Source organism: Chiloscyllium plagiosum, unplaced genomic scaffold (assembly GCF_037043375.1).
Source record: "Chiloscyllium plagiosum isolate Xiang-an unplaced genomic scaffold, Cpla_swu_hap1 HiC_scaffold_20, whole genome shotgun sequence".
NCBI lineage: Eukaryota > Metazoa > Chordata > Chondrichthyes > Orectolobiformes > Hemiscylliidae > Chiloscyllium > Chiloscyllium plagiosum.
The window spans coordinates 53,246,344-53,271,828 of NW_028270158.1; the positions used below are offsets into that span (position 1 = coordinate 53,246,344).

General features: G+C 38.6%; 1 protein-coding gene across 5 annotated transcripts in view; it reads left to right on the plus strand.

Moving 5' to 3' along the window:
- Nucleotides 1-25,485, plus strand: part of smurf1 (SMAD specific E3 ubiquitin protein ligase 1) — a 129,097-nt gene that overhangs the window by 24,194 nt on the left and 79,418 nt on the right. For 3 of the 5 annotated variants that reach the window (XM_043711256.2, XM_043711257.2, XM_043711258.2), the window contains exon 2: nucleotides 25,440-25,478. In XM_043711256.2, coding sequence (XP_043567191.1) covers nucleotides 25,440-25,478 — 39 coding nt within the window. Of the gene's footprint in view, nucleotides 1-25,439; nucleotides 25,479-25,485 lie in introns of those variants that run through there. The other 2 variants (XM_043711259.2, XM_087997952.1) reach the window with 1 other exon arrangement.

The following is a 25,485-nucleotide window of genomic DNA, read 5'->3' on the forward strand; positions in this document are numbered from 1 at the left end:
CAGTTTTTCTCATTTGCATAGTCTCTCAATATCTCTTTGTAATTTTATGTTATTATCTACATTGTCTAAAATGATGCCAAACTTTGTGTCAGCAGCAAATCTGGTAATATGACTTTCTACACCATTATCCAAGTTATTGATAAACAATATGCATAATTGAGGCTGTAATACAGATTATTTTGATGTGAGTTGATGAGTTGAAATCCAAACGCAGGCATTGTACCACTCAAAAGGAGGAGAAAATTGCGTTCATACCCCTCAGATTAGGTGATTGAAATTTGATTTGTGATGGAGACAGGAAGGTGTGATTGCAGGTGAGGTAGTTATGTAGACCTAAAGATAATGTTTGAGCAGCATTAGCCCCTGCAACTGTTCAGGAATTACAGGGTACTTTCTGATGATGTTGAAAAGAGAGGGGCCTGCAGAGCGAATGAGAGAACTGACCATGGCACTGTGGTATTGGGAGCCATACATATAGGAGGAGTAAAGAGGACAGTATAATTAGGGCAATATATGCTGTTCTTTGTAATGTCAGAATGAGTTGCAAAGGCTGTATTATCTGCCAGGTACCAAGGTTAAGGACATCACCCCAGGGCTGGAGAAGAACTTGGATTGGGAGAGTAGGGATCCATTTGTCGTTGTCCACGTTAAGACTAGAAAGGAGGTTCTGCTGAAAAAGTGTGAACAATTAGGAAATAAATTAAATAATCTTGAAAGTATTATCTGAGCCACAGGTAAACTAGAATAGAGTGAATAAAGTGAAATATGAGCCACCAGAGGACATGGTAGAGGCGGATATAGTTACATTTAAAAAACATTTGTACGGGTACATGAATACGAAGTGTTTAGAGGGATCGGGGCCAAATGCAGGCAAATGGGACTAGTTCAGATGAAGAAACCTGGTTGGCATGGATGAGTTGGGCTGAAGGGCCTATTTCCATGCTGTATTGTCATCCTATTCCCCTTCTCAGTCGAAGCAAAATGCTCAGAGACACAGTGTAGTTTTACCTCCTTCATCTTTATGAAGAGAAAGATTGCCCATGTGCACGGGGACGTACGTTCATGGTCTTCTCTGGAATAGCAGTTTCTCAATGAATTATACAGTCATTTTACAGGGAGGAGTATCCAGATAAGGCAACATACATATTGATTGGGTGCCCATTATAATCAGCAAGTGTCAATAGTAGAGATTAAGCCATCTGCTGTTACACAATGAATGATAGGCTTCACATAATGAATATTTTTCACCTTGTTAACTGACGTTACATACTGAATGCTACCGCATCTTCTTAAATGGCTCTACGTAATGAATGCTTTTCCACCTTGTTAACCCAGTACCTATGCCTGCAACACCCCATTAGATTAGATTAGATTAGATTTATTACAGTGTGGAAACAGGCCCTTCGGCCCAACAAGTCCACACCGACCCTCCAAAGAGCAACCCACCCAGACCCATTCCCCTACACCTAACAATACGGGCAATTTTAGCATGGTCAATTCACCAAACCTGCACATTTTTGGACTGTGGGAGGAAACTGGAGCACCCGGAGGGAACCCACGCAGACACGGGAAGAATGTGCAAACTCTACACAGACAGTTGCCTGAGGCGGGAATTGAACCTGGGTCTCTGGTGCTGTGAGGCAGCAGTTTGTTAACTGTAAGTTCTTATCTGATCTAAGTCATGCTCAGCTGAACCTCTTGTTTCACAAAACTCAGAACTTAATTCTTTCCCTGCCTGCTTATACCCTATACATATTCTCATTCCCTCCTTTTATCATTTCATGATAACCAATGGCACTACCATCTTTCATAAGACTCTGACAGCCAGTATTCAAGCAAGTTATTGACACACAGCATACAATGATCATAACAACAAAAATTACTAGTCCGTTACAGTAATTAGAGTTTGAAGAATCCTCCGACGTGGAAAAAATTAACCAGTAAAGTTTTAAAATCCAAAGTCGTTAGAGACTACCCCATCCCCTCCAAGTCGAGTGGAAACGAACCATTTCTCCAAAATCTCTTTCAGTAAAGTCCAACCTGAAAACAAAATTCAGTCTGTTCTTGCACACCACTCCACGGAGGAATCTGATTTCTTGGATAAGGGATTTAAATACTTCACAAAACTGACAAGACATCCGTCCTTGCAGAGATGTCTTTAAGTGGGATTCGAGTTCTCTGTGTTTAAGTGGTGTTCAAGCCCCCATGAGGAGTAACAGTGAGAAAGAGGTTAAAGTCCTCTCGTGGTGAAATTAGAGGCTCTACGAACCTTTGTCCTGGGAGGGGGGGGGTGGTGGGGAAGAGAGTGGCTTGGATTGCAGCGCCATATGATCCGCTGCGAGGACTTTCTCTTTTTATAAGTGTCATTTCATTGCTCTTGTGACACAGTAGTAGAGTTTGTAATACTGATGAAGGGTCATTGGACTTAAACATAGGAACAAGGAGCAGAAATAGGCCATCTCGCCATTTGAGCCAGCTCCGCCATTCAATAAGATCATGGCTGATCTTTTTGTGACCTCAGCTCCACTTGTCCACCTTTTCACCTTAACCCTTAATTATTTGAACATCTATCTATCTTAGCTTTAAAAACATTTTCTCAGGATGCCTCAACCACTTCACTGGGCAGGGAATTCCATAGATTCACAACCCTCTGGGTGAAGAGATTCCTTGTCAATACAGTCCTAAATCTCTTCCCCCTAATTTTGTGGCTATGCCCTCTTGTTCTCGTTTCCCCCACCAGTTGAAATATCCTCTCTACTTGTCTTATCCGTTCCCTTCATAATTTTATATGTTCCTATAAGATCCCCTCTCATTCTTCTAAATTCCAGTGAATATAATTCCATTCAACTCAGTCTCTCCTCATAAACCAACCCCCACAACTCAAGAATCAACCCAGCAAACCTCCTGTGCACCTCTTCTAGTGCCAGTACATCCTTTCTCAAGTAAGCTCCCTATACAGCTGCAACATTACCTCCCTGATTTTAAACTCCATCCCTTTAACATTGAAGGGCAAACTTTGCCGCTTTAATTACATGTTGCATCTTCAGACCAACCTTCTGTGTTTCATGCACAAGGACACCCAGGTCCCCTGCACAGGCACCATTCAAGTTTTTCCTACAGAAATGAATGACTTCACATTTATTAACATTGTACTCCATCTGCCAGACCTTTTCCCACTCACTTAAACTGTCTATGTCCCTTTGCAAAGTTTCACAGTCCTCTGCACTTTGCTGTACCACTCATCTTACTGTCAACCGCAAACTTTGACACACTACACGTGGTCCCAACTCCAAATCATCTATGTAAATTGTGAATAATTGTGATCCCAACACTGATGCCTGAGGCACACCGGTAGTCACTGATTGCCAATCAGAAAAACACTCATTTATCCCCACTCTTTGCTTCTTGTTGATTAACCAATCCTTTACCCATGCTAATACATTGCCCATAAGGCCTTGCATCTTTTTCTTACATAGCAGCCATTCATGCGGCAGCTTGTCAAATGCCTTTTGGAAATCTAGGTGCACACATTTACTGGGTCCTCATCCACCGTTCTCATAATGTCTTCACAGAATTCCAAAAGAATAGTTAAGCCTGACCTACCCTTCATGAACCCATGTTATGCCTACCCAACTGGACAATTTCTATCTAGATGCCTTGCTATTTCTTCCTTGATAATAGACTCAAGCATTTTCCCCACTACAGAAGTTAAGCTAACTGGTCTATAATTCCTCAACTTTTGTCTATCTCCCATTTTAAACAGTGGTGTCACATTTGCTCTTTTCCCATATGCTGGAACTGTCCCAGAGTCCAGTATATTTTGGAAAATTGCCACTAGTGCATTTGCTATTTCTTCCGCCAGCTGTTTTAGCACCCTGGGTTGCATTCCATCAGGGCCAGGAGACTTGCCCAAAGCTCTCTCTTCCGTGATAATGATTGTTTCCAGGTCCTTACCTACTTTCACCTCTTTGTCAATTACTGGCATGTTATTCAGATCCTCTACTGTGAAGACTGACACAAAAGACCTAATCTGTGCCTCTTCCCTTTCCTCATATTCCATTACTAAATCCCCCTTCTCATCCTCTAAAGGACCAATGTTTACTTTAGCCAATCTTTTTGTTTTATATATTTATAGAAGCATTTACTATCTGCCCTTATGCTACATTTTATAGTTTTTTAAATGGAATCCACCATCTCCAGTAGTAATATCTTCTGAGTTATCTTTCCTTTTTACATCTTTCATAGTCTGCTATGTAGTTAAACCGTCCAGCACACATGCTAACCTGCAGCTTTCCCCTCTCTTCCCCCCCCCCCCCCCCCCGAATCACTAGTTTACAGTCCTAGTGACCACCCTGTTTATCTTTTTCGCTAGGACACTGGTTCCAGATCAGTTCATGGAGACCGTCCCGTTGGTACAGATTCCTCCTGATCCAAAGCTGATGCCAATCCCCAATGAAATGAACCCCTCTTTCCCACATCACTCCCTTAACCACATGTTTACTTCCCTAATTTTCTTATCCCGAAGCCAATTTGCACATAACTCGAGGACCTGATCTTTAATTTCGTTCCTAGTGCTGGATAATCCCCAAACAGGTCCTCCATCCTAGCCTTGCCTACGTTGTTTGTCCCAGTGTGGACCACAACAATTGGATCCTCCCTTTCCTGCTCCAATGCCCTTTAAAGCCAGTCAGAGATGTCCTGCTCCCTGGCACTGGGCAGGCAACATACCATATGGGACTCATGATTCTGGTTACGAAGATACTATCTACCCCCTAATTATAGAATCCCCTACAACTACCACTTGAAGTGTTGGCTCTATTTCACTCTCAAATTGCTGTCAGACCTGCTGTGCTTCTCCTGCATTCTCTGTTTTTGTGTTAAAGTCTGTATCTCTGGGACAGAAGGCCCGGGTTTATGTTCCATCTGCGCAAAGATAATATCAGAACATATCTGCACAGGGTGACTAAAAATATCAAAAAGATCTCCTCGTGCCATGTACTGGCAAGGAAAAATTCACTCCCTAATGACCTGGCTATGTTTAATTTCCTGAAACAACATTTTTAAAAAAATCATCTGATTATTAGCTTGTCACACTTATATGCAAATACTAAGGGAAGGCAGTGACAGTCATCAATAAATTAGTAACCAGAACCCCAGGCTACTATCTTAGGACAAAAATTTGAATTCTCCCATGGCAGATACATTTTGTAAAAACAATTTATAATAAAATAGCTGGTCTAACTGGGAGCATGTAACCACTGTTGATTGTTGTAAAAACCCATCTGCTTCACTAAAGTTTTAGGGAAGGAAATTTATTATTTTTACCTGGTCTAGCCTACTTGTGAAGCAAGACCCACAGCAATTCAGTTGACTCTTAAATGCCCTCCTGACAATTCAGGATGGGCCATAAATGCTGGCCTAGCCAGCAATGTCCATTTCCTAATGAATTTTTTGTTAAAATGATGGCCACGTTTACTACATCACTACTGTGACTGCATTTCAAAAAGTACATAATTGGTTCTAAAGCATTTTGACATGTTTGTCTTGAGATTGTGGAACAGGCATTGTAACACTCTTTCTTCCTTCTTTGTTTATCTAGTAGTGTATGAACTCTCTGTAATATTGTGGATGATATTGATCATTTATTTCTGGCTAGGTCTGGCATATAATGCCACATCCTGTCAAATCAACTGTGTGACCTGGAAATTTCAGTTTATATTTTTATCTCAGTTACTTTTCTCACATTTCTTCTTCCATGACACCAGTTGTATTTTATATTGTGCTTTTGTATGTGTCAGTATTCTTTTTTCTTTGCCCCAGCTCCCTCTACAAAGGACCATTTTGGATCCTTTTTAAAGAAATTGTTTATCTTTAGTTTCACATCAAGCTCCATGCCATGTTTAGGATTTCAGAACTCCAGAATTTATTGGAATCATTAATATGTGAATGAGCTCCAGTTCATTCATAAACACAGTTCAATTATAATTGCAAACTTGATGCCCTGAGAACTAATAGACTAATAATAGTAGCAAAATTTACATGTTTGCAGCTGGAAGAACTGAATGCCTTATCCTAGAAATTCAGGTTCAAACTAAACTTGAATAGTTTGAGTTAAGTTGTATGTAATTGCATCCATGCCAAGAGCTTTTTCTCTTACCCAGTGGTGAATTATTAAACTAATCTTGGAATATTACAGCATTAGATTTAGTTTACTAATTTAAGGGGCAGATTACAAGTTGTGATTTGATTTTAATCATATTTGAGGTTTATTCTTTTTGGACTTCAAAATTTGTGGTTCTGGATTTTCTGATCAACAGCAATCGTCAATGAATTGTCACCACACATTTCCTGCTGAGATTGTGGAACCTCGCTTTCCCAGAACACAGTTGTAGTGACTATCAGGGAACTCATTCTGAGCACCCCCTTTATAACAGTGGCAACTGTACAGTTTCACAGTCCAATGTGAATATCAATGAAGTTTTTGTCAGTGACATTTGTGGTGTAAGCAACAAAAGACTTCAGCAATTTACAAAGATTTATTGAAAATCCATAATGTAATACAAACATTAATATTCACATTTCTGTTATGGACCCTTGTCCAGAAACCAACAATTCTTGGGGAAGAACTCAGTACTTAAATTCAAATGCCTAGTTAGCGTCACCTCTCAATCTCCTGTTTGAACCTCTAACAGACGTGGACTTATAACTTTGACAAATAAATGAGTGAATTAACGTGTAAATGGCAAGATGAATAGATGGTCGAGGTAAGTGAGTATGGAGAATGAGTTGGCATATGGTAGGGCGATAACTTGGTATGTTGTCAGGTACGCACGGTGGCAGATATGCGTAAATGCATTCGTGGGTCAGCATAGTAAGATAAGAACGAGAGGAGTAGTCAGGTCTGTTGAATGTTATTGACGCCCTAATTTGTGTGGTTGGCGTATAGTGTGGTCATATGGATAATGGTTAGTTGGTGTTGACAGTTATAGGTTGTCAGAGGAAAGAAGAGAAGTTGAGGGAATAGTTGGTGAATTGGGAGAGGAGTTGTGGCGGGCATGTTGTGGTCATGGTTGTGGTAAGTGTGATCGATTGGCAACTTAGTTAACCATTAACCAGCTGTTCAACTAGGTTTTTGCTGTCCAGCATTTCCTGGATAATTATCCAGGTACATTTTGGTAATCTTCCCAAAGTGACACATACAATCAACATTCACTTTGCTTTTCAAAATCATTAATATACGCTGTAAATAATTGTGATCCCAGCACTGATCTCTAGTTGCAGGTTCCCATTCCTTATCCCAATTCTGTCCTTTTCATTCGTCAATTCCTTATCCAGTGAAGCCCCTCCGTTGCAGCATTCAACAATTGTTAATTCCGGATGTTTTGATTCTGCTATTTTATCATTCCTATTCAGATTCAATGATTTAAAGTCTTCTAAGCACCAGTCTCAATTGTCTTTTGGTCGATTTAATCTGTTCTCTTTATCCTCCTGTCACACTTTGGTTGGCTCCAGAACTTATTTGCCTTTTTGAGTGTACTTTTAAGTCGTTATTGAATGTGTTGACTGTCAATTTGCAGAAAAATCCCAAGATCTTTTAGCTTTCTGATTTACTTCGAACTATTTCAGGATCATTTGCTGAGTATCTTTGCTGTCCATTTCTTTCCATAATAGCTTTAACATGCCATCAACCTACCTCCTTAAGATACTTTTCTACTTCATTTGTGGTTTATGGTGAGATTCAATAGTGTCGTCTCTTGCAGTTTATCATTAATGGATTTAACAAGAATTTTTGCAGAGATTTGATGTAAATTGCAAAAGTAGGACCCCGATTTTATCTCATTGACCCATTTATTTTAAGTCAGAGATCAATGAAAATCATTAAAACTTTCAACTTAATGGCTCCCAAACTATAAATAAATTCATTCTGTTTTGATTATGTTTACATCTCCTGCAATTCTGACAATTTTGACTTTCTTCTTGATATTGCAATAGTGAAAAAAAAAGTGAAAAAACATTATCTTTTTTCCAACAAAATAAATACTTGAAATCTGAAATAAAAACCATTTACTGTTTACAGCAACTTTGCCAGCATGTGCAGAGAGGAGAGTTAACTGTTTGAGCTGAATATGATTTCTGTCCCATCTAATTCCTCTTTACTCTATTTTCTTTTTGATTGATTAGTTCATACATTTCAGTTTACACTTGTTTTGCGTGTTCTCGTTCATCCTGTATTTATCTTTGTCTTGTATCCTGAGCATTATGCAGTAATGGTGTTCCTTTAGGTCTTCATCAATTATTCAGGTTTTTAATTTTACTTAATAGTTAACAAAATATGCAACCACTTTGTGGATTCTGTGATGCCACTTAATAACCAAGTGCATTAAGTTAGATTTACAAAGTTTAGTTTTTAATTTCCTGGTTATTCCAATTTCATGATTAACTGTTCAATGCACCTGTTACAATAACTATGCTGTTTTAATTTTCCATTTTTCTTCTCAGCCAAATTGTCTGTTGTGGTGTCTGTAGCTTGCTGCAATGTTATTTTTAAACTTTTAATGCTAAAAATCTAATTTGTGTCTAAAATATTTGAGCATTGTGTCTAAATTTGTATTTTAAAATAATTCTCCAATGTACTCCGGTTGGTAGCCCCAACTTGTGCAACTGAAATAACAATAACCATTTCTGCTGCTTTTATCAAACTCAGTAATGAACAACTGCTGATTTGATTTCTTTTTGCGAACATGAACCCAACATAATTAAAGTCTCAAAATTTTTAAACATGCAAATAATAAATGAAATTTCCCAGTCGATTTATACAAACATATGACATAATTAAAAGAGGCAACATGTCTTTGATGTCAGAAACTGATTTTAATCCTGATTAAATTGATGGTATGAGCATCTCTCTGTGTTGTTGTTCACTCTTGTTCAACTGTACATAATGTAAATGTAATTTTATTCCAGTTCTCAGTGTGTTTATGTCCTCAGAGTCCAATCACAAATCTCTCGAGTATATTTCTACTGTAAGTCCATTGGTGAATCTGTGAATTTGTTTCTTTAAGCCACCTAGACACTCAATCAGTAGTTTTTTTTTAAAAATCAGGCATATAGATATTGGCTCTAAGCAAAAATAAGTTAATACAGTGTAGAAAGAAGCCATTCGGCCCATTGAGTCTGCACCAACCCTCTGAAGAGAATATCACCGAGACCCAGCCCGCCACCCTATCCCTGTAGCTCCACCCTTACCTTGCACAGCACAAGGCAATTTTAGCATGGCCAATCCACCTAACCTGCATATCTTTGCACTGTGGGAAGAAACCGAAGCACGGTCGGAAACCCACACAGGCAGACACATAAGGGTGGAATCAAACCCCAGTATCTGATAATATGAAACAGCAGTGCTAACTACTGAGCACTGTACCGCTGTAAAAGTTGACAGGAATAGTTTGCTTTACCTTAACTGCAGTCAATGCTAGTGGATTCATTTGTCCACTGAATCGTGGTTACCTGAACTGAAGTGTTTGTACAATGCAAAGCTGACTTTGCCCATTAAGTAATATTATTTTTACTAATGAAGTCATGGAAGCATACAGTACAGAAACAGATCCTTCGATCCAACTTGTCCATGCCAACCAAGTTTCCCAAATTAGACCAGTTCCATTTGCCTGTGTTTGGCCCATATCCCTTTAAACCTTTCCTATTCATGTACCTGTCCAATATCTTCTAATGCTGTGGTACCTGCACTACCACTTACTTTGACAGCTCACCTTAAAATGTGTCCTCTGGTTTTGAACTTTCCTCCCTTCCCCAAAGGGAAAAGACCTATGCTATTCACCTTATCTGTGCCCCTCATGATTTTATAAACCTCTATAAGATCATCCATTAATCTCCTACACTTCAGTGGAAAAAATCCCAGCCTATCTAGATTCTCCTCAAACCCAAACCCTTCAGTTCCAACAACATCCTTGTAAATCTTTCTGAACTTTCTCTGATTTAATAATACCCTTCCTATAGCAGGGCGACCAGAACTGTATACAGTACTCCAAAAGTAGGCTAACCAATACCGTATGATAGCAAGTACTTTTAGTAAATTTAAGATTAATTCAATTACTTGTCAGGTGAAATAATGACTCCTTTATGTTAAAATTAATTTTATTTATGATTTAGCAATTGAGCAACATTTCTGTTAATTTATGATTTGACTTTGAAGAAATGATTATCAATGCATTGTATTGAGTCTGTGACATTATCCCTCTTTTAGAATAGGGCATTTTTGGTTGCTATGGCGTTTTGTTTCCATAGTAGCATCTGCCTGGAGCTTATAATAAAGGTCACAATGTCCAGTTGTTGCTTTTGTATAATTAGATCTGCCCAGCAGTTTGAATTTGCATATCCATTTATATTTGAACAATTATTAGGAACTTTTGTGGTAGCCAGTGCAGTCAATTTATTTAATTTGAATCATCTGAATGTAAAAAAATACATTTTAATTCAACAATAGACCACAGATACTTGCCTTGAATTATTATTCTATGAAATAAGTTAAATATGTACTTGAGTTTCATTGCAGTATTGTAATTCAGTACAATTAAAATCGTGAGTTATTATTTGAAGATTTATTCTTGATGAAAATGTGGTAAAACGTATGCTTTGAGGACAATAAGAGGTGCTGCACAAGGTACTAACTGTGGTATGGTTGGGTCAAATTCTTTTTTGAAATTGATGTTGATCATCAGTTGGTCTGTTATTTCCTATCACCTCCCATTAACTGACTCTGCCAGTGATAAGCAGGCTGAGAAGATGCTTGATTGACGTAAGGTTCTGGCTTTTCGTTGATTTGAATTGAATAGTTCTTTGAAGTGTGCTTTAAGTGATCTTGAATACCAAACTCTTGGTAGGTGACCATTAATTGTGAACATAAGTACTTTAAATCAAAACCTACAATTTTGAAAGATTTCTTTGGAATAGCTGAACAAAAATAAAAGTAGTTTTAATATAAATGAATAACCACTCCTTGAGTGAATTGTGTAGTTTTATACTGATGAAGGACTTATGCCTGAAACATCGATTCTCCTCCTCAGACGTTGCCTGACCAGTGCCACTTTTTGACTGATCTCCAGCATCTACAGTCCTCACTTTCTCATAGTTTTATTCATGCACATGGAAGTATTATAGAATCTTAAGCAGCCAAATCTAGGCGGTTGCTTAATAAATAACATTGCACTACATTCTTCCCTAAACCTGTGTTATAGTTAGTCAGAAAATTCATAATCGTATAATTTATCTGATCCTGTATTGGTTAGACTCTCTGTGATGGAAAGCTCAGCTCAGGGTTGAAAAGGATACAGAGATACTAAGCAGTGGAGCTGCAGTTAGAATGGGTACAGATGGTTGGCCTCCAGTGTTGTAGATTTATAAAATAACAAGACTACGGAATGGTATGAAACAAATTTGGATTTGATGTGGTGAACCTCATCTCTTAAATTCCACAATTGTGGCTGAATGTTTGAGGAGGAAACACAAAGTGAAGAAAGTTCACTCCAGTTGTAGTTTCAGATCAAAGGCAAATTTAAGTTTCTGCAAAGGAAGATTTTATTAATATTCAGGTGGAATGCTTGATTGCACTTACTTAGATGTTAAAATTTATTATTTCCCTGATCTGAAATCCTAAATGTAACAGATGAACTTAATTAATACAGTTTAGAATGGTAGAACAGTCCAGCAGAATAACTATGATCATTTACAAATGTAGCTCCAATGCAGGATTCTTTTAAAAAAAAATCAAAAATGTTAGAATGGCCTTGAAGTATGCTTGTGAATCATTTTTGAAGAAAATCTTAAGATGCTATGGAAAACAATGATTTATTGTGCTCAGTTTATTTTCAGAGATGTACTGAGATGAGTGCGACAAGTCAGTATAAGTTTGTAGTTAAGATGTTTCTTCTATTTGCTCACCCTACTTGGTAGTTTTTCAGCATCTAGAGTGCTCTGTAATTTTCCTACTGGTTCAGTAATATTTAAAGGAATAGGCCTTGTTAAGTTCAGTGATTGACATGTCACTTATTAACAGTAAATGATCTGCACAACATAATTTGAAGTATTCATTAGAACATAGAACATAAGAACTAGGAGCAGGAGTAGGCCATCTGGGCCTTCGAGCCTGTACTGCCATTCAGTAAGATCATGGCTGATCTTTTTGTGGCCAAAGCTCACTTACCTGCCCTCTCACCATAACCCTTAATTCCTTTATTGTTCAAAAAATTATCTAACTTACCTTTAAAAATATTTAATGACGAAGCCTCAACCACTTCACTGGGCAGGGAATTCCATAGATTCACAACCTTCTGGGTGAAGAAGTTCCTTCTCAATTCAGTTCTAAATTTGATCCCCCTAATTTTGAGGCTATGCCCTCTTGTTCTTGTTTCATCCGTCAGTGGAAACATCCTCTCTACTTCTATCTTATCTATTCCCTGCATAATTTTATATGTTTCTCTAAGATCCACTCTCATTCTATCTAAATTCCAATGAGTATAATCCCAGTCTACTCAATCTGTCCTCATAAGCCAACCTCCTCAACTCCAGAATCAACCTAGTGAACCTCCTATGCAGCCCATCTAGTGCCAGTACATTCTTTCTCAAGTTTGGAGACCAAAATTGCATGCAGTACACCAGGTGTGGCCTCACCAGCACCCTGTACAGCTGCAATATGACTTCCCTGCTTTTAAACTCAGTCCCTTTAACAATGAAGGACAAAATTCCATTTGCTGCCTTAATTACCTGTTGCACCTTCAGACTAGTCTTCTGTGATTCATGCACAAGGACAGTCAGGTCCCTCTACATAGCAGCATGCTGCAACCTTTTACCATTCATGTAATAGTCCTTTTTACTGTTATTCCTACCAGAATGGATGACTTCACATTTATTAACATTGTACTCCAACCGCCAGACCTTTGTCCACTCACTTAATCTATCTATGTCTCTTTGCAAAGTTTCACAGCCCTTTGCACACTTTGCTCTACCACTCATCTTATTGTCATCCGCAAACTTTGACAGGCTACACGTGGTTCCCAACTCCAAATCATTTATGTAAATTGTGAATAATTGCAGTCCCAACACTGATCCCTGAGGCGCATCACTAGTTACCAATTGCCAACCAGAAAAGCATTTATTTATCTCCACTCTTTGTTTTCTGTTAGTTAACCAATCCTCTGTTCGTGCTAATACATTGCTATAATGCCATGCATCTTTATCTGCTGCAGCAGCCTTTTGTGCTCACCCTGTCAAATGCCTTTTGAACATCTAGTTACGTCACATTTACTTGTTGTCAACTGGCTTTAGTCTTTTGCTTCCCAGATCCCTTGTACCATGACTGCTCTGTCTGCTTTTACCTTTGTCTCTGTCCCTTGCACCATCCCCCCAAAAGCAGTGCACAAAATTCCTGTGAAAACATTGTTAAAATTCTGAATTTTGCTTATGCTGTTATTTTAGACATTCGAAATTTTAATTGAATGGATGGGCAATAAAACCCAAAAGATTTGGATTTTTGGAAGAACCTGATGGTTGGATTGTGCAGGGAGAGAATTATTTTGAAGTAAAATGCAGCTAATATGCTATTGTGCAATGCAGACTTATAGTTTCTGTTTCTTTTGGGTTAGTTAATCATCTTGTGTTGAGGGAATGAATGTTATCAGGAAAATGTTGGTGTTTTCTCTGTGGTTTTCAATGCATGCGTATTCCAGAAAGTATTCATCATTCATCCTGTGATACATCCTGCATGCAGCATTTCCTGGTGATTTACAGGAAGTTATTTTTGAATTTTCTTGTGGTAAGGCAATCACTCATTACTGACATCAGATCCACAGTACTAGCATTTGGAGTCTGTCTTATTTCTCACTATCCGCACAAAGCAGACCAATTTCAGAATAAATACAGTAAAACCTTATAATTAGTGTTTTATACTTAAATGATTTTAAAATTGGAACCCTGCACCTTACTGTCATCGTTATGCATCCTGTGTTTCTGTTTATTTTTAAATATTGACACATACAAATTATTTTCTTTGCATACATTACTGTTAAAAGTTTTATGCAATTATGGCACAGTTTTCATTTGTGTAATTGCTTTTCATAAGTGAGTCCATTTTTGCAGGAAATATTCCAAATAGAAATGTTTGAAATGGCTGTTAATAGACCATTTGAGGAACTATAAATCAGCACTCCAATCTGGATTCGGATGGCAGTGATGAATTATTCGATCTTCACCTTCACAACTTTTGAGTTACAACATAATCAGTCCTGGAAACCTCTGTCCTTCTAACTTATTCTGTCGAATTATGTCACATGTATATTACAAAACGCTTGCTATTAGTATATAGCCTCCACTCTAATTTGACCCATAACCCATTTTTAATAAAAGGTACCCTTGATGCATGATTTAACAATCATAAGTCACTTATGAACATAAAGAACATTTTCAATATTTTCAATATTCTAGCTGGATAATTAAAGCCTTAAAATTGGAGCACCATATTTAAATCCACACTGCTTATATCGCTTCTTCAAAATCATTAGAAAAATCACTTGAATGTCCCCATTGTTAGCTCAGGTGGGTTTTATTTTCTCTGCTATTTAATATTAAACTGAAATGGTTGCTTTATTTAAGATAGCCCTAAATACTTTACAACTTCAGATTTAATCTTTGCTGTCCTCTATCCTGCTTGGTGCCATCTTCAATTTTGCAAGGCCACATTGAGTACATTTTAGCCTACCTGGCATATAACTCATTTGCTAACTGCCACTGATCTGATTAGATCACATAAAACATTATTGGGCCTCTTTGTCTTCTTTCAAACTGCCCAGGACTTCAAAACTGTTCAGCAATGATAACCTGGCTTCTTTTGTCTATTACCAGTAAATATCTTAAGCCCTTCTCCCTTACCACTGGGCACCAGCACATGTAAAGACTTCATTGAAATACATTTCAATCTAGATAGGCAGCTGAATAGAACGTTGCTTCTCCACTTTCCCATACTCTCCTCATGCCCTTTCTAAGCTTACCTTACCAGTAAAACCTATCCTCTCTTTCAAAAGCACTGCCTCTTCAAAAAGACTTACCTTTGACTCTCTCGTTCTCCCATCATATGAATCCTTCTCCAGGTTTTCATCCCTACCTCAGTATTCGCGATCCACAAATCAGAGTACAATTTGATTTGAAACAGGGACTTCTGGAATTTTGAGTCAACAACGATGAACAGTTTGGTGATTCATTTCAAAGCTAGGAAGACAAATGATTTGGAGGGAAACTTGCAGGAAGATGTGTTCCACTGCATTTTTCCTTCTAGATAGTAGAGATAATGGGTTAAGGAAGAGACGCTTCTTCATCTTCCTTACTTTCTTTAGAAGCTTCAATCACACCAAGCTGCTTCAATCCCTCTTATCCATTATCTGTCTGGAAAGTACTTGATTCTAACCTTAACCTTGCATCACCAGAAAAAGCTTATTTTTCTGTATCATGTCATCCGCTTTAGAATCCATGAATGGTCTGTCTTGACCACCTCCACATTTTTGTCTATATGCTGCTGCTGAGTGATGCCATTTGAACATTTGGGCTCAGGTTCCATATGTATTCTCCATATCACATAGTTGTTCATCTTAGATTAGATTACTTGGAAACAGTGTGGAAACAGGCCCTTCAGCCCAACAAGTCCACACCGACCCGCCGAAGCGCAACCTACCCCTACATTTACCCCTTCACCTAACACTATGGACAATTTAGCGTGGTCAATCCACCTAACCTGCACATTTTTGGATTGTGGGAGGAGACCGGAGCATCTGGAGCAAACCCAGCCAGTCACGGGGCGAATGTGCAAACTCCACACAGAGAGTCGTCTGAAGCGGGAATTGAACCCGGGTCTCTGGTGCTGAGGCAGCAGCGCTAACCACTGTGCCGCCGTGCCGCCCACACTTGTCTAGTACTTTGTTTCTTGTAAAGCTTCTTGTTTATAGGCAACGTTTCAACTGTGCAGAGTTGGGTGAGTTATATTTCCATCACTTAATCTCAGAAGCTGAAGCTGCCATTTATGTCTCTATTATCTTTTCACTCCCTTCACCCTACCCGTGGCCACTGTCTCAGGTCAATGAAGACTTTTTATAGTTTTGTTGCCTTATTTAATCTGACTTTAATTTTTAAACCTATATCCTGTTTATTACAAATCCTTCTACTTTTACCTTCATAAACCTACCCACTGTTTTGCATCTTCTGCTGAATTATAGAATTATGAAGTATAGTCGGTTCTTCTATAACAGAGTAGTTCCGTTCTTGTGCAACCCCATGTTATAAGAAAATTGCATAATAGCAACACCATTTAAACTAATGGGGCTGGAATCTCGTTAAAGCTAATATAACACATTAAAAGTTTGTGATTGCGTCTCCAATTCGTCAATCATGAATTAGCATTAACGAAATATGCATTATAGCAAAATGACCTGTAGTTACTGACAGGACAATAGACAATAGGTGCAGGAGTAGGCCATTCTGCCCCTCGAGCCTGCACCACTATTCAATATGATCATGGCTGATCATCCTTAATCAGGTTCCTGTTCCTGCCTTATCTCCATAACCCTTGATTCCACAATCCTTGAGAGCTCTATCCAACTCTTTCTTAAATGAATCCAGAGACTGGGCCTCCACTGCCCTCTGGGGCAGAGCATTCCACACAGCCACCACTCTCTGGGTGAAGAAGTTTCTCCTCATCTCTGTCCTAAATGGTCTACCCCGTATTTTTAAGCTGTGTCCTCTGGTTCGGCACTAACCCATCAGCGGAAATATGTTTCCCGCCTCCAGAGTGTCCAATCCTTTAATAATCTTATATGTCTCAATCAGATCCCCTCTCAGTCTTCTACACTCAAGGGTATACAAGCCCAGTCGCTCCAGTCTTTCAGTATAAGGTAATCCCGCCATTCCAGGAATTGACCTTGTGAACCTACGCTGCACTCGCTCAATAGCCAGAATGTCTTTCCTCAAATTTGGAGATCAGAACTGCACACAGTACTCCAGGTGTGTCTCACCAGGGCCCTGTACAGCTGCAGAAGAACCTCTTTGCTTCTATACTCAATCCCTCTTGTTATGAAGGCCAGCATGCTATTAGCCTTCTTCACTACCTGCTGTACCTGCATGCTTGCCTTCATTGACTGGTGTACAAGAACACCCAGATCTCACTGTACTGCCCCTTTACCTAAATTGATTCCATTGAGGTAGTAATCTACCTTCCTGTTCTTTCCACCAAAGTGGATAACCATACATTTATCCACATTAAACTGCATCTGCCATGCATCTGACCACTCACCTAACCTGTCCAGGTCACCCTGTAATCTCCTAATATCCTCATCACATTTCACCCTGTCACCCAGCTTAGTATCATCAGCAAATTTGGTAATGTTATTGCTAACACCATCTTCTATATCATTCACATATATTGTAAAAAGCTGCGGTCCCAGTACTGATCCCTGCAGTACCCCACTGGTCACTGCCTGCCATTCCGAAATGGAGCCGTTTATCACTACTCTTTGTTTCCTATCAGCCAACCAACTTTCAATCTAAGTTAGTACTTTGCCCCCAATACCATGTGCCCTAATTTTGCTCACTAACCTCCTATGTGGGACTTTATCAAAAGCTTTCTGAAAGTCCAGGTACACTACATCTACTGGATCTCCCTCGTCCATCTTCAGAGTTACATCCTCAAAAAATTCCAGAAGATTAGTCAAGCATGATTTCCCCTTCCATGCTGACTCTGACCTATCCTGTTACTACTATCCAGATGTGTCGTAATTTCATCCTTTATAATAGACTCCAGCATCTTTCCCATCACTGAGGTCAGACTAACTGGTCTATAATTTCCTGCTTTCTCTCTCCCACCTTTCTTAAAAAGTGGTACAAATTGGCCACCCTCCAATCTGCAGGAACTGATCCCAAATCTATCGAACTCTGGAAAATAATCACCAATGCATCCACGATTTCTCGAGCCACCTCCTTCAGTACCCTGGGATGTAGACCATCAGGCCCCGGGGAGTTATCAACCTTCAGACCTAACAGTCTCTCCAACACCAATTCCTGGCAAATATAAATTCCCTTAAGTTCAGGTCCTTCAGCCACTGTTACCTCAGGGAGATTGCTTGTGTCTTCCCCAGTGAACACATCTGAAGTACCAATTCAATTCTTCTGCCATTTCTTTGTTCCCCGTAATATATTCCCCTGTTTCTGTCTTCAAGGGCCCAATTTTAGTCTTAACCATTTTTTTGCCTTTCACATACCTAAAAAAACTTTTACTATCCTCCTTTATATTATTGGGCAGTTTACCTTCGTACCGCATTTTTTTCTCTGTGTATTTCCTTCTTAGTAATCCTCTGTTGTTCTTTAAAAGCTTCCCAGTCCTCTGTTTTCCCACTTATCTTTGCTATGTTATACTTTTTCTCTTTTAACTTTATACATTTCTTAACTTCCCTTGTCAGCCACGGCCACCCATGCCTCCTCCTAGGATCTTTCTTCCATTTTGGAATGAACTGATCCTGCAACTTCTGCATTATACACAGAAATATTCGCCATTGTTCCTCCACTGCCATCCCTGCTAAGGTATTGCACCATTGAACTTTGGCTAACTCCTCCCTCATAGCTCCATCGTTCCCTTTATTCAACAGAAATATTGTCACTTCCGATTGTACCCTCTCCCTCTCAAATTGCAGGTTGAAGCTTATTGTATTATGGTCACTACTTCCCAATGGCTCCTTCACTTCGAGGTCCCTGACCAATTCTGGTTCGTTGCACAATACTAGATCCAGAATTGCCTTCTCCCTGGCTCCAGCACCACCTGTTCTAAGAATCCATCTCTGAGGCACTCCACAAAGTCTCTTTCTTGAGGTCCAATACCATCCTGATTCTCCCAGTCACCTGCATGTTGAAATCCCCCATAACAACTGTAGTAACATCTTTGCGACAGGCCAATTTCAGCTCCTGATTTAACTTACATCCGACATCCAGACTACTGTTTGGGGGCCTGTAGATAACTCCCAAGAGGGTCTTTTTGCCCTTAGTATTTCTCAGCTCTATCCACACTGACTCTACCTTCCCTGATTCTAGGTCCCCCCGTGCAAGGGACTGAATATCATCCCTTACCAATATGGCCACCTCACCCCCTCTGCCCGTCAGTCTGTCCTTACGATAGCACGTGTAGCCTTGAATATTCATTTCCCAGGCCCTGTCCATTTGAAGCCACGTCTCAGTTATCCCCACAATATCGTATCTGCCAATTTCCAAAAGAGCCTCAAGCTCATCCATCTTAGTTCTAATGCTTCGTGCATTCATGTATAGCATTTTTAATTTGTTACTGCCCTCACCCCATCAACTCCTATTTCACTCAACCTTACAGCATGATCCCTTTCTGAGTATTCTGCCCCATTGATACAGTTGTCTTTCTTGACTTCCCTTGTTCTAACTTTCCCTCCAATTTCCTTCTTAAACATCCAGTTTGTCCCCTCCCCCCCGCTACTTAGTTTAAACGTAGCTGTGTTGCAGTAGCAAACCTGCCTGCCAGAATGCTGGTCCCTAACCTATTAAGGTGCAAACCGTCTCTCTTGTAGAATTTATGCTTACCACAAAACACACCCCAGTGATCCAGAATTTAAATCCTTGCTTCCTGCACCAGTTCCCCAACCACACGTTCAAGTCCATTATCTCCCTGTTTCTGGCCTCACCAGCCCAAGGAACTGGAAGCAAACTGGAGATAACCACCTTGGACATCCTGTTTTTCAGCCTTCTTCCTAGTTTTCTGAAGTCCCGTGTAGTATGTTCCTCCTCTTCTTCCCGACATCATTTGTGCCGACATGTACCACCACCTCTGGCTCTTCACCTTCGTCCTTGAGGATTTCCTGCACTCTGTCTGTGATGTCTTTAACCCTGGCACCAGGAAGGCAACACACCATCCTTCAGTCCCGTCTGCGGCCACAAAACCCCGGTCAGTTCCTCTCACTATGGAGTCCCCTATTACCACGGCTCTGTGCGATGTCCGACTCTTCCGCTCTGTCTCCACGCCAACTTTTGATTGACAGTCCTGGCCGCCTCGCGGTGCCTTTCAGTCCTTGGAGCTGTGCCAGTTCTTTGCAAGAATATTTAACTAGTTTCATTCCCTAGTCATCTCTCTGTAGCCCCAAAGTATTTTTCCCCCCCTTGAATTCCTTGTCTCCAATTCCATTTTTAAAGCACTTTCAGACAGTGCATTTCACCTTGTAACTGATGTGTAAAAGCATTTCTCCTCATGTTCTCTACGGTTCTTTTGGCAGTCACCTTAAAACTGGTGTGCTCTTGGCCCTGCTGTGGAAAAGGGAACAATTTTCTCTGCATATTCTGTCTCAATCCCCATGATTTTGAGCACCTTTATCAAATCCACACTCAGCCTCTTCTAAGAACAACCTCATTCTTGGAAAAATCTTAATCTTTCTAAAGTCGTGTGCCTCTAACTGTACACCAGAGTTGAACCACTGTTTTGTTAATTAATCATATCAATACTTTATTCTGTACTCTTTAGCTCTTTTTATAAAGCTCAGGATCTGGTATGCTTTTTTAGAAGTGTTTAGTACTTTGTAAATTTATTTTTTTAAATCAAAAGTTGCAAATTGTTACCCAGTCCTGGCTGAGGAGAACTCAGATGTGAGCATATTCTGTAGAAATATTAGTGCCTAAATTTCTTCCATGGTTGATGTATGGACATCAGAACTAATTAAACATGTGAATATTTAGGTTAAACTTAGTTCTTAGAAGAAAGTGAGGATTGCAGATGCTGGAGATCAGAGTCGAGAGTGTATGCTGGAAAAGCACAGCCGGTCAGGCAGCATCTAAGGAGCAGGAGAATTGGCGTTTTGGAAGCACCCGAAGGAAACCCACGCAGACACTGGGAGAATGTCAAACTCCAGTCACTTCGCCTCCATATTATTGTGTTGCTTCAAACCTTAATTAGCCTTTGTCCTCTCTCGTACCTTTAGCATAGGCAAGTTTTTAACAAATTCTTTTATATTCTTGGCTATAACTTGTGTTTTTTCAAGATGTACATGATGTAATTGTTGAAGTATTTTTTCATTTATGTTGGTGTTTTCTTGTCAAACACAGAACATAAATCTAACAAACAGAAAAATATCTATTTTGTGCTGTGATTTCCATGCTTACATTCTGTCCATTTTGAGGGAAAATTCAAAGATGCCAATGTAGTAAATAGAACCTAATGTTGCATTTTGAGATATTGGCAAATTTGCTCTTTACTGACTGACATGAATTTAAGAAAATCTTTGAAGATGTTGTGAACCATGTAGTTTCTCCAGTGCGTCATTAAGGATAAAATTCAAGCAGTAAGTGAAAATGCCACCTGCAGAAAAGTTACGAAGAAGTCACAGCTGTCATTCTAAACCTACAAGTGAGCATGCATCTTGATAAAATACGAATTAACATATTTTACCTCACCGTATGGCTAATATTCTGGAGAGTGTTCATTGCATTCAAATAACATTGACTTCATGTTTATAAACCCTGGCATTCGATCCTAAAGGCATTGATATATTAACTTTGTGAAAATTAGCAAGTAAAAATATAATCTTATGGATGAAAAGTTTTTAGGGGCAGATGTATGCTCTGTGAGGATGTGCATCAAGAAACGATTGGTGCTGTATAATATTTAAAATGAATGCAGTGATTATAATTTGTTGCAGACTGGTTCACTGACACTGACTGCTTCATTATATTAAAATCAATTTTAGAGGTATCACTGGGTTCCTTTTACAATTGAACATATTTATGAATGCTTGTGCTTTGACTGTCAGCCCATTTACTCAATAATACTTCTATTGCAGCAGCAGCTGCACTATTTGAAATACAGAAAAGCATCTTTACTTTAAAAAGAACAGTTGTTTAAGGTTTCAAAATGGATAAGAATTGTTTTTGTTTGTATTCTCAAAGAAGCTATGGGTCACCTTATTTTGGGCGCTTTACAGATCATTTTGGAAAAAGGCAGCACTCTTCTGGTTATCAATAATTACATCATTTTAGTTTCTGTATATTATTTTATCACTTCAGTTGTGGAATATGAAATTTGACTGTTTTAAAGTGAAGGTTCTTTTTAATGCAAAATACATGTATTTTCTCTGTGAGTAAGACTTGGTGTTCATATATTGCTTTTTATGTCTTCTGTTTTCTTAAAAGCACTATACAACCAATTCATTACTTTTTATTTACAAAATTACTCTAAGAATGTAGTCACTTTTGAAGCAAATGCAGCAGCTGATTTGTGTTTAGTGGAATTCTACAAATAGCATATGGAATGTAGTTAGATAAATTGTTTTGACTAAGTTGATGGAATGATTAAAATTAATCAGATCAGTGAGAGAACGCCCCTATTTTACTTTGAATAATATTAAAATCCTTTGTATCCTGATGAACAAGGTTTAATGTCTTCAATCAACAATGCAGCATTATCCCTCAACTGGAGTGAACTGTCAGCCTGGTTGATTTGCTCAAAAACCAATAACGTACAACCTTCTGTCTCATCAGCAATAGTGCTGCCATTGAACCAGTTCACACTTGAGGCGATCAACATGTTTTGCATGCAGCTTAGAACCATCTAATCATCTCAGCTGCTTCCGCTACCATATATGACCAATTTGTAAAATTCACTCACTGTGAAAATTCTAGAATTTGGCCAGATTCAGTGATGTTGGACACCACCAAACATCATTATAAAACCCAGATCCAATCTCTGACCATAAATTCACTGTTGATTCCAAGTAGCATGCTGGTTTGAGTTCAGAATTTTAGTTATGTATTTCAATTATCAAGCGAGACCCTCAGGCAAATCCAAAAGTCAACCTTCAAGAAGACTTCAGACTAAGAAACCTTCCTAAATTTGAGCTAATATAAAGCCCTTTAACACCCAAATGTTGTTTAATATATATATTCTTCCAGTTAATAGCTTGTGAGGCCATCTCAATATAGCTGAATAAAGTAAACTAAAGTATCAGTTGTTAGAATTCTGGCATGTTTTTCATCTTTGCAATTGTTGCAATTGGAGTTATGTTTCTAGAAGATGGTCTTGTTCTACATTCACCACGCTTTTATGCATCGGTTGGTTGTACATCTTATACTGAAATGGTATATTCTTTCAGCATTTAATAAATATTTGCAGTAGAAATGTTTGGATTATGTTTTACTCTTTTGAAAAAAAATCAGGGACTATTCCTGCTTTTTATAGACTTATAAGTCACATTCATCAATTATTTGGAATAATAATTCTAAACCATCCGTCTTTATTCTGTTCTGCAGCATTTCAGTTCTGTGACATTTTATCTATTTTCATTTGAAGTTGCACTTTTCATATTCAGTTCAAATAAAAATGAGTAATATTAAATAAACTAATATATTCTTGTCAAGCTGAATTACATGCACATAATCAAGAGGGCAGAGATAGGACAGGCAGTATTATGTACATTTCATAAGTTGTTAGAAAAAGGTGTAATGCCAGAAGGCAGGCAGATAGTAATGTTTGTATTTAAGAAAGAAACTGGAATGTATCAAGGAAACATTGAACTAGTCTTTTTAATATTAGTAGTAAGCAAAATAATAGAATCCCAAATCAACAAATAAAAGAGGAACAGCTAGAGGCTGAAAAGTGAGTATGAAGTTTGAGACACAAAGTTTTATCAGGCCAACCTGGTTTATCTTTGTGAAGGTAACTGAGAGAGCAGTGAAGAATGCTATGGTTGATATAATTTACCTAAATTTCAAAACACCTTTTGAGGAGTCTTATTGTGGGCTATACAGATCAGACCATGTAAAGTAAGGGGCATGGAGAAGAATGGACATCTAGCTGGCTTCAAGATAGCAAAAGAAACATAGTGGTAAGGTGGAATTATTTATTTAGGCAACAGATAGAAAGTGGAGCCCCACAAACATCAGCAAAAGGGCCACGCGTTCACAAATTTATTAAAAAGTATTCAATTTCTTAGCTCACAGATGACAATAAATGGTGGGGTATGGGCAGTTATCCAATGTAATGCAGACTAGAACAAATTACAAGAGGGCATTAAGCTTGCCAAAAGGACCTATGTTGAAATTAATTTGCCTATTATAAGTTATAGAGTCATACAGCATGAAACAGACCCTTCAGTCCAACCAGTCCATGTCAACCATAATCCCAAACTAAACTAGTCCCACCTGCCTGCGCATAAGACCATAAAGACATAGGAGTGGAAGTAAGGTGGCCCATATCCCTCCAAAAATTTCTTAATCATGTACTCTTCCAAATGTGCTTTAAACCCATATCTACCACTCCCTCTGGAAGTTAATTCCATACACAAATCATGCTCTGTGTAAAATAATTGCCCTCATGTCTTTTTAAAATCTTTCTCCTTTCACCTTAAAAATATGCCCCCGTTTTGAAATCCCTCACCCTAGGGAAAAGATACCTGTCACTCACCTTATCTTTGCCCCTTATGATATTATGAACCTCTGTAAGGTCAACCCATAACCTCCTATACTCCAATTGAAAAAGTCCCAGCCTTTCCTTATAACTCAAACCGTCACCAAGAAATCAAAGAAAGGACTTGGAAGAACTAATTTATGCAGAGACTAGTAAGGATGTGGAACTCGTTACCATAGGAAATTGATGAGGCGAATAGTATAGATGAATTTAAATGAGACTGGTGAATGAAATAGAAGGTTGTGTTTGTTGTTAATGGGGTAATTGAATGAAGTGTACATACTGGTGTGGGCTGAATGGCTTTGCTTCAGGTTATACATTACATTGAATTCTGTTCCATACAGAGCTTTTGCCTTATTTTGAGAATTACATTTGCAGTAAGAATGAAAATTAATGCAAAGCAGGGATGAGATGAAAAAGTGTGTATAAATATTGTCTTGAATCAGTATTATTTCTGATTATTCAAATTAGTCAATTTAGTAACCATTGAGCCATGAGTCATCTAATTATTTTGAACTTGAGGTGCCCAGTTCTGACATGTTAAATTTTCTGACCTGTTGCTTTTTATTGACTGTTGCAAATCTGAGTATTTAGTGACCCCCAGTGGTGAAGTGGAGATTTGCACTACTAGCCAGATTTTAATCAAGTTTCTGTGGCAGCCTTCAATCATATTACATTCATAAATGATTGAAATAATTTTTCATGTATTTACTGGAAATAAGGTTATTAAACAGAACACATGGAATTGATTTAAAACTCCTTTATTATTTACGAACTCTGTTGGCAGTCATTGTAATTCACTTAATGAATGACCGCTTCGGAAAAGAATCAAATTCTTGTGAATCTGTAACTTAATGTGAGTTGTTATATTTGGAAAAGGGATAAAAGTTTGAAGGAAAAATGATCTTGAATTTCATATTTTGTCTTGCAGTGTTGTGTGCAAAAAGTCTGGCTAAGAAGGATTTCTTCAGTAAGTA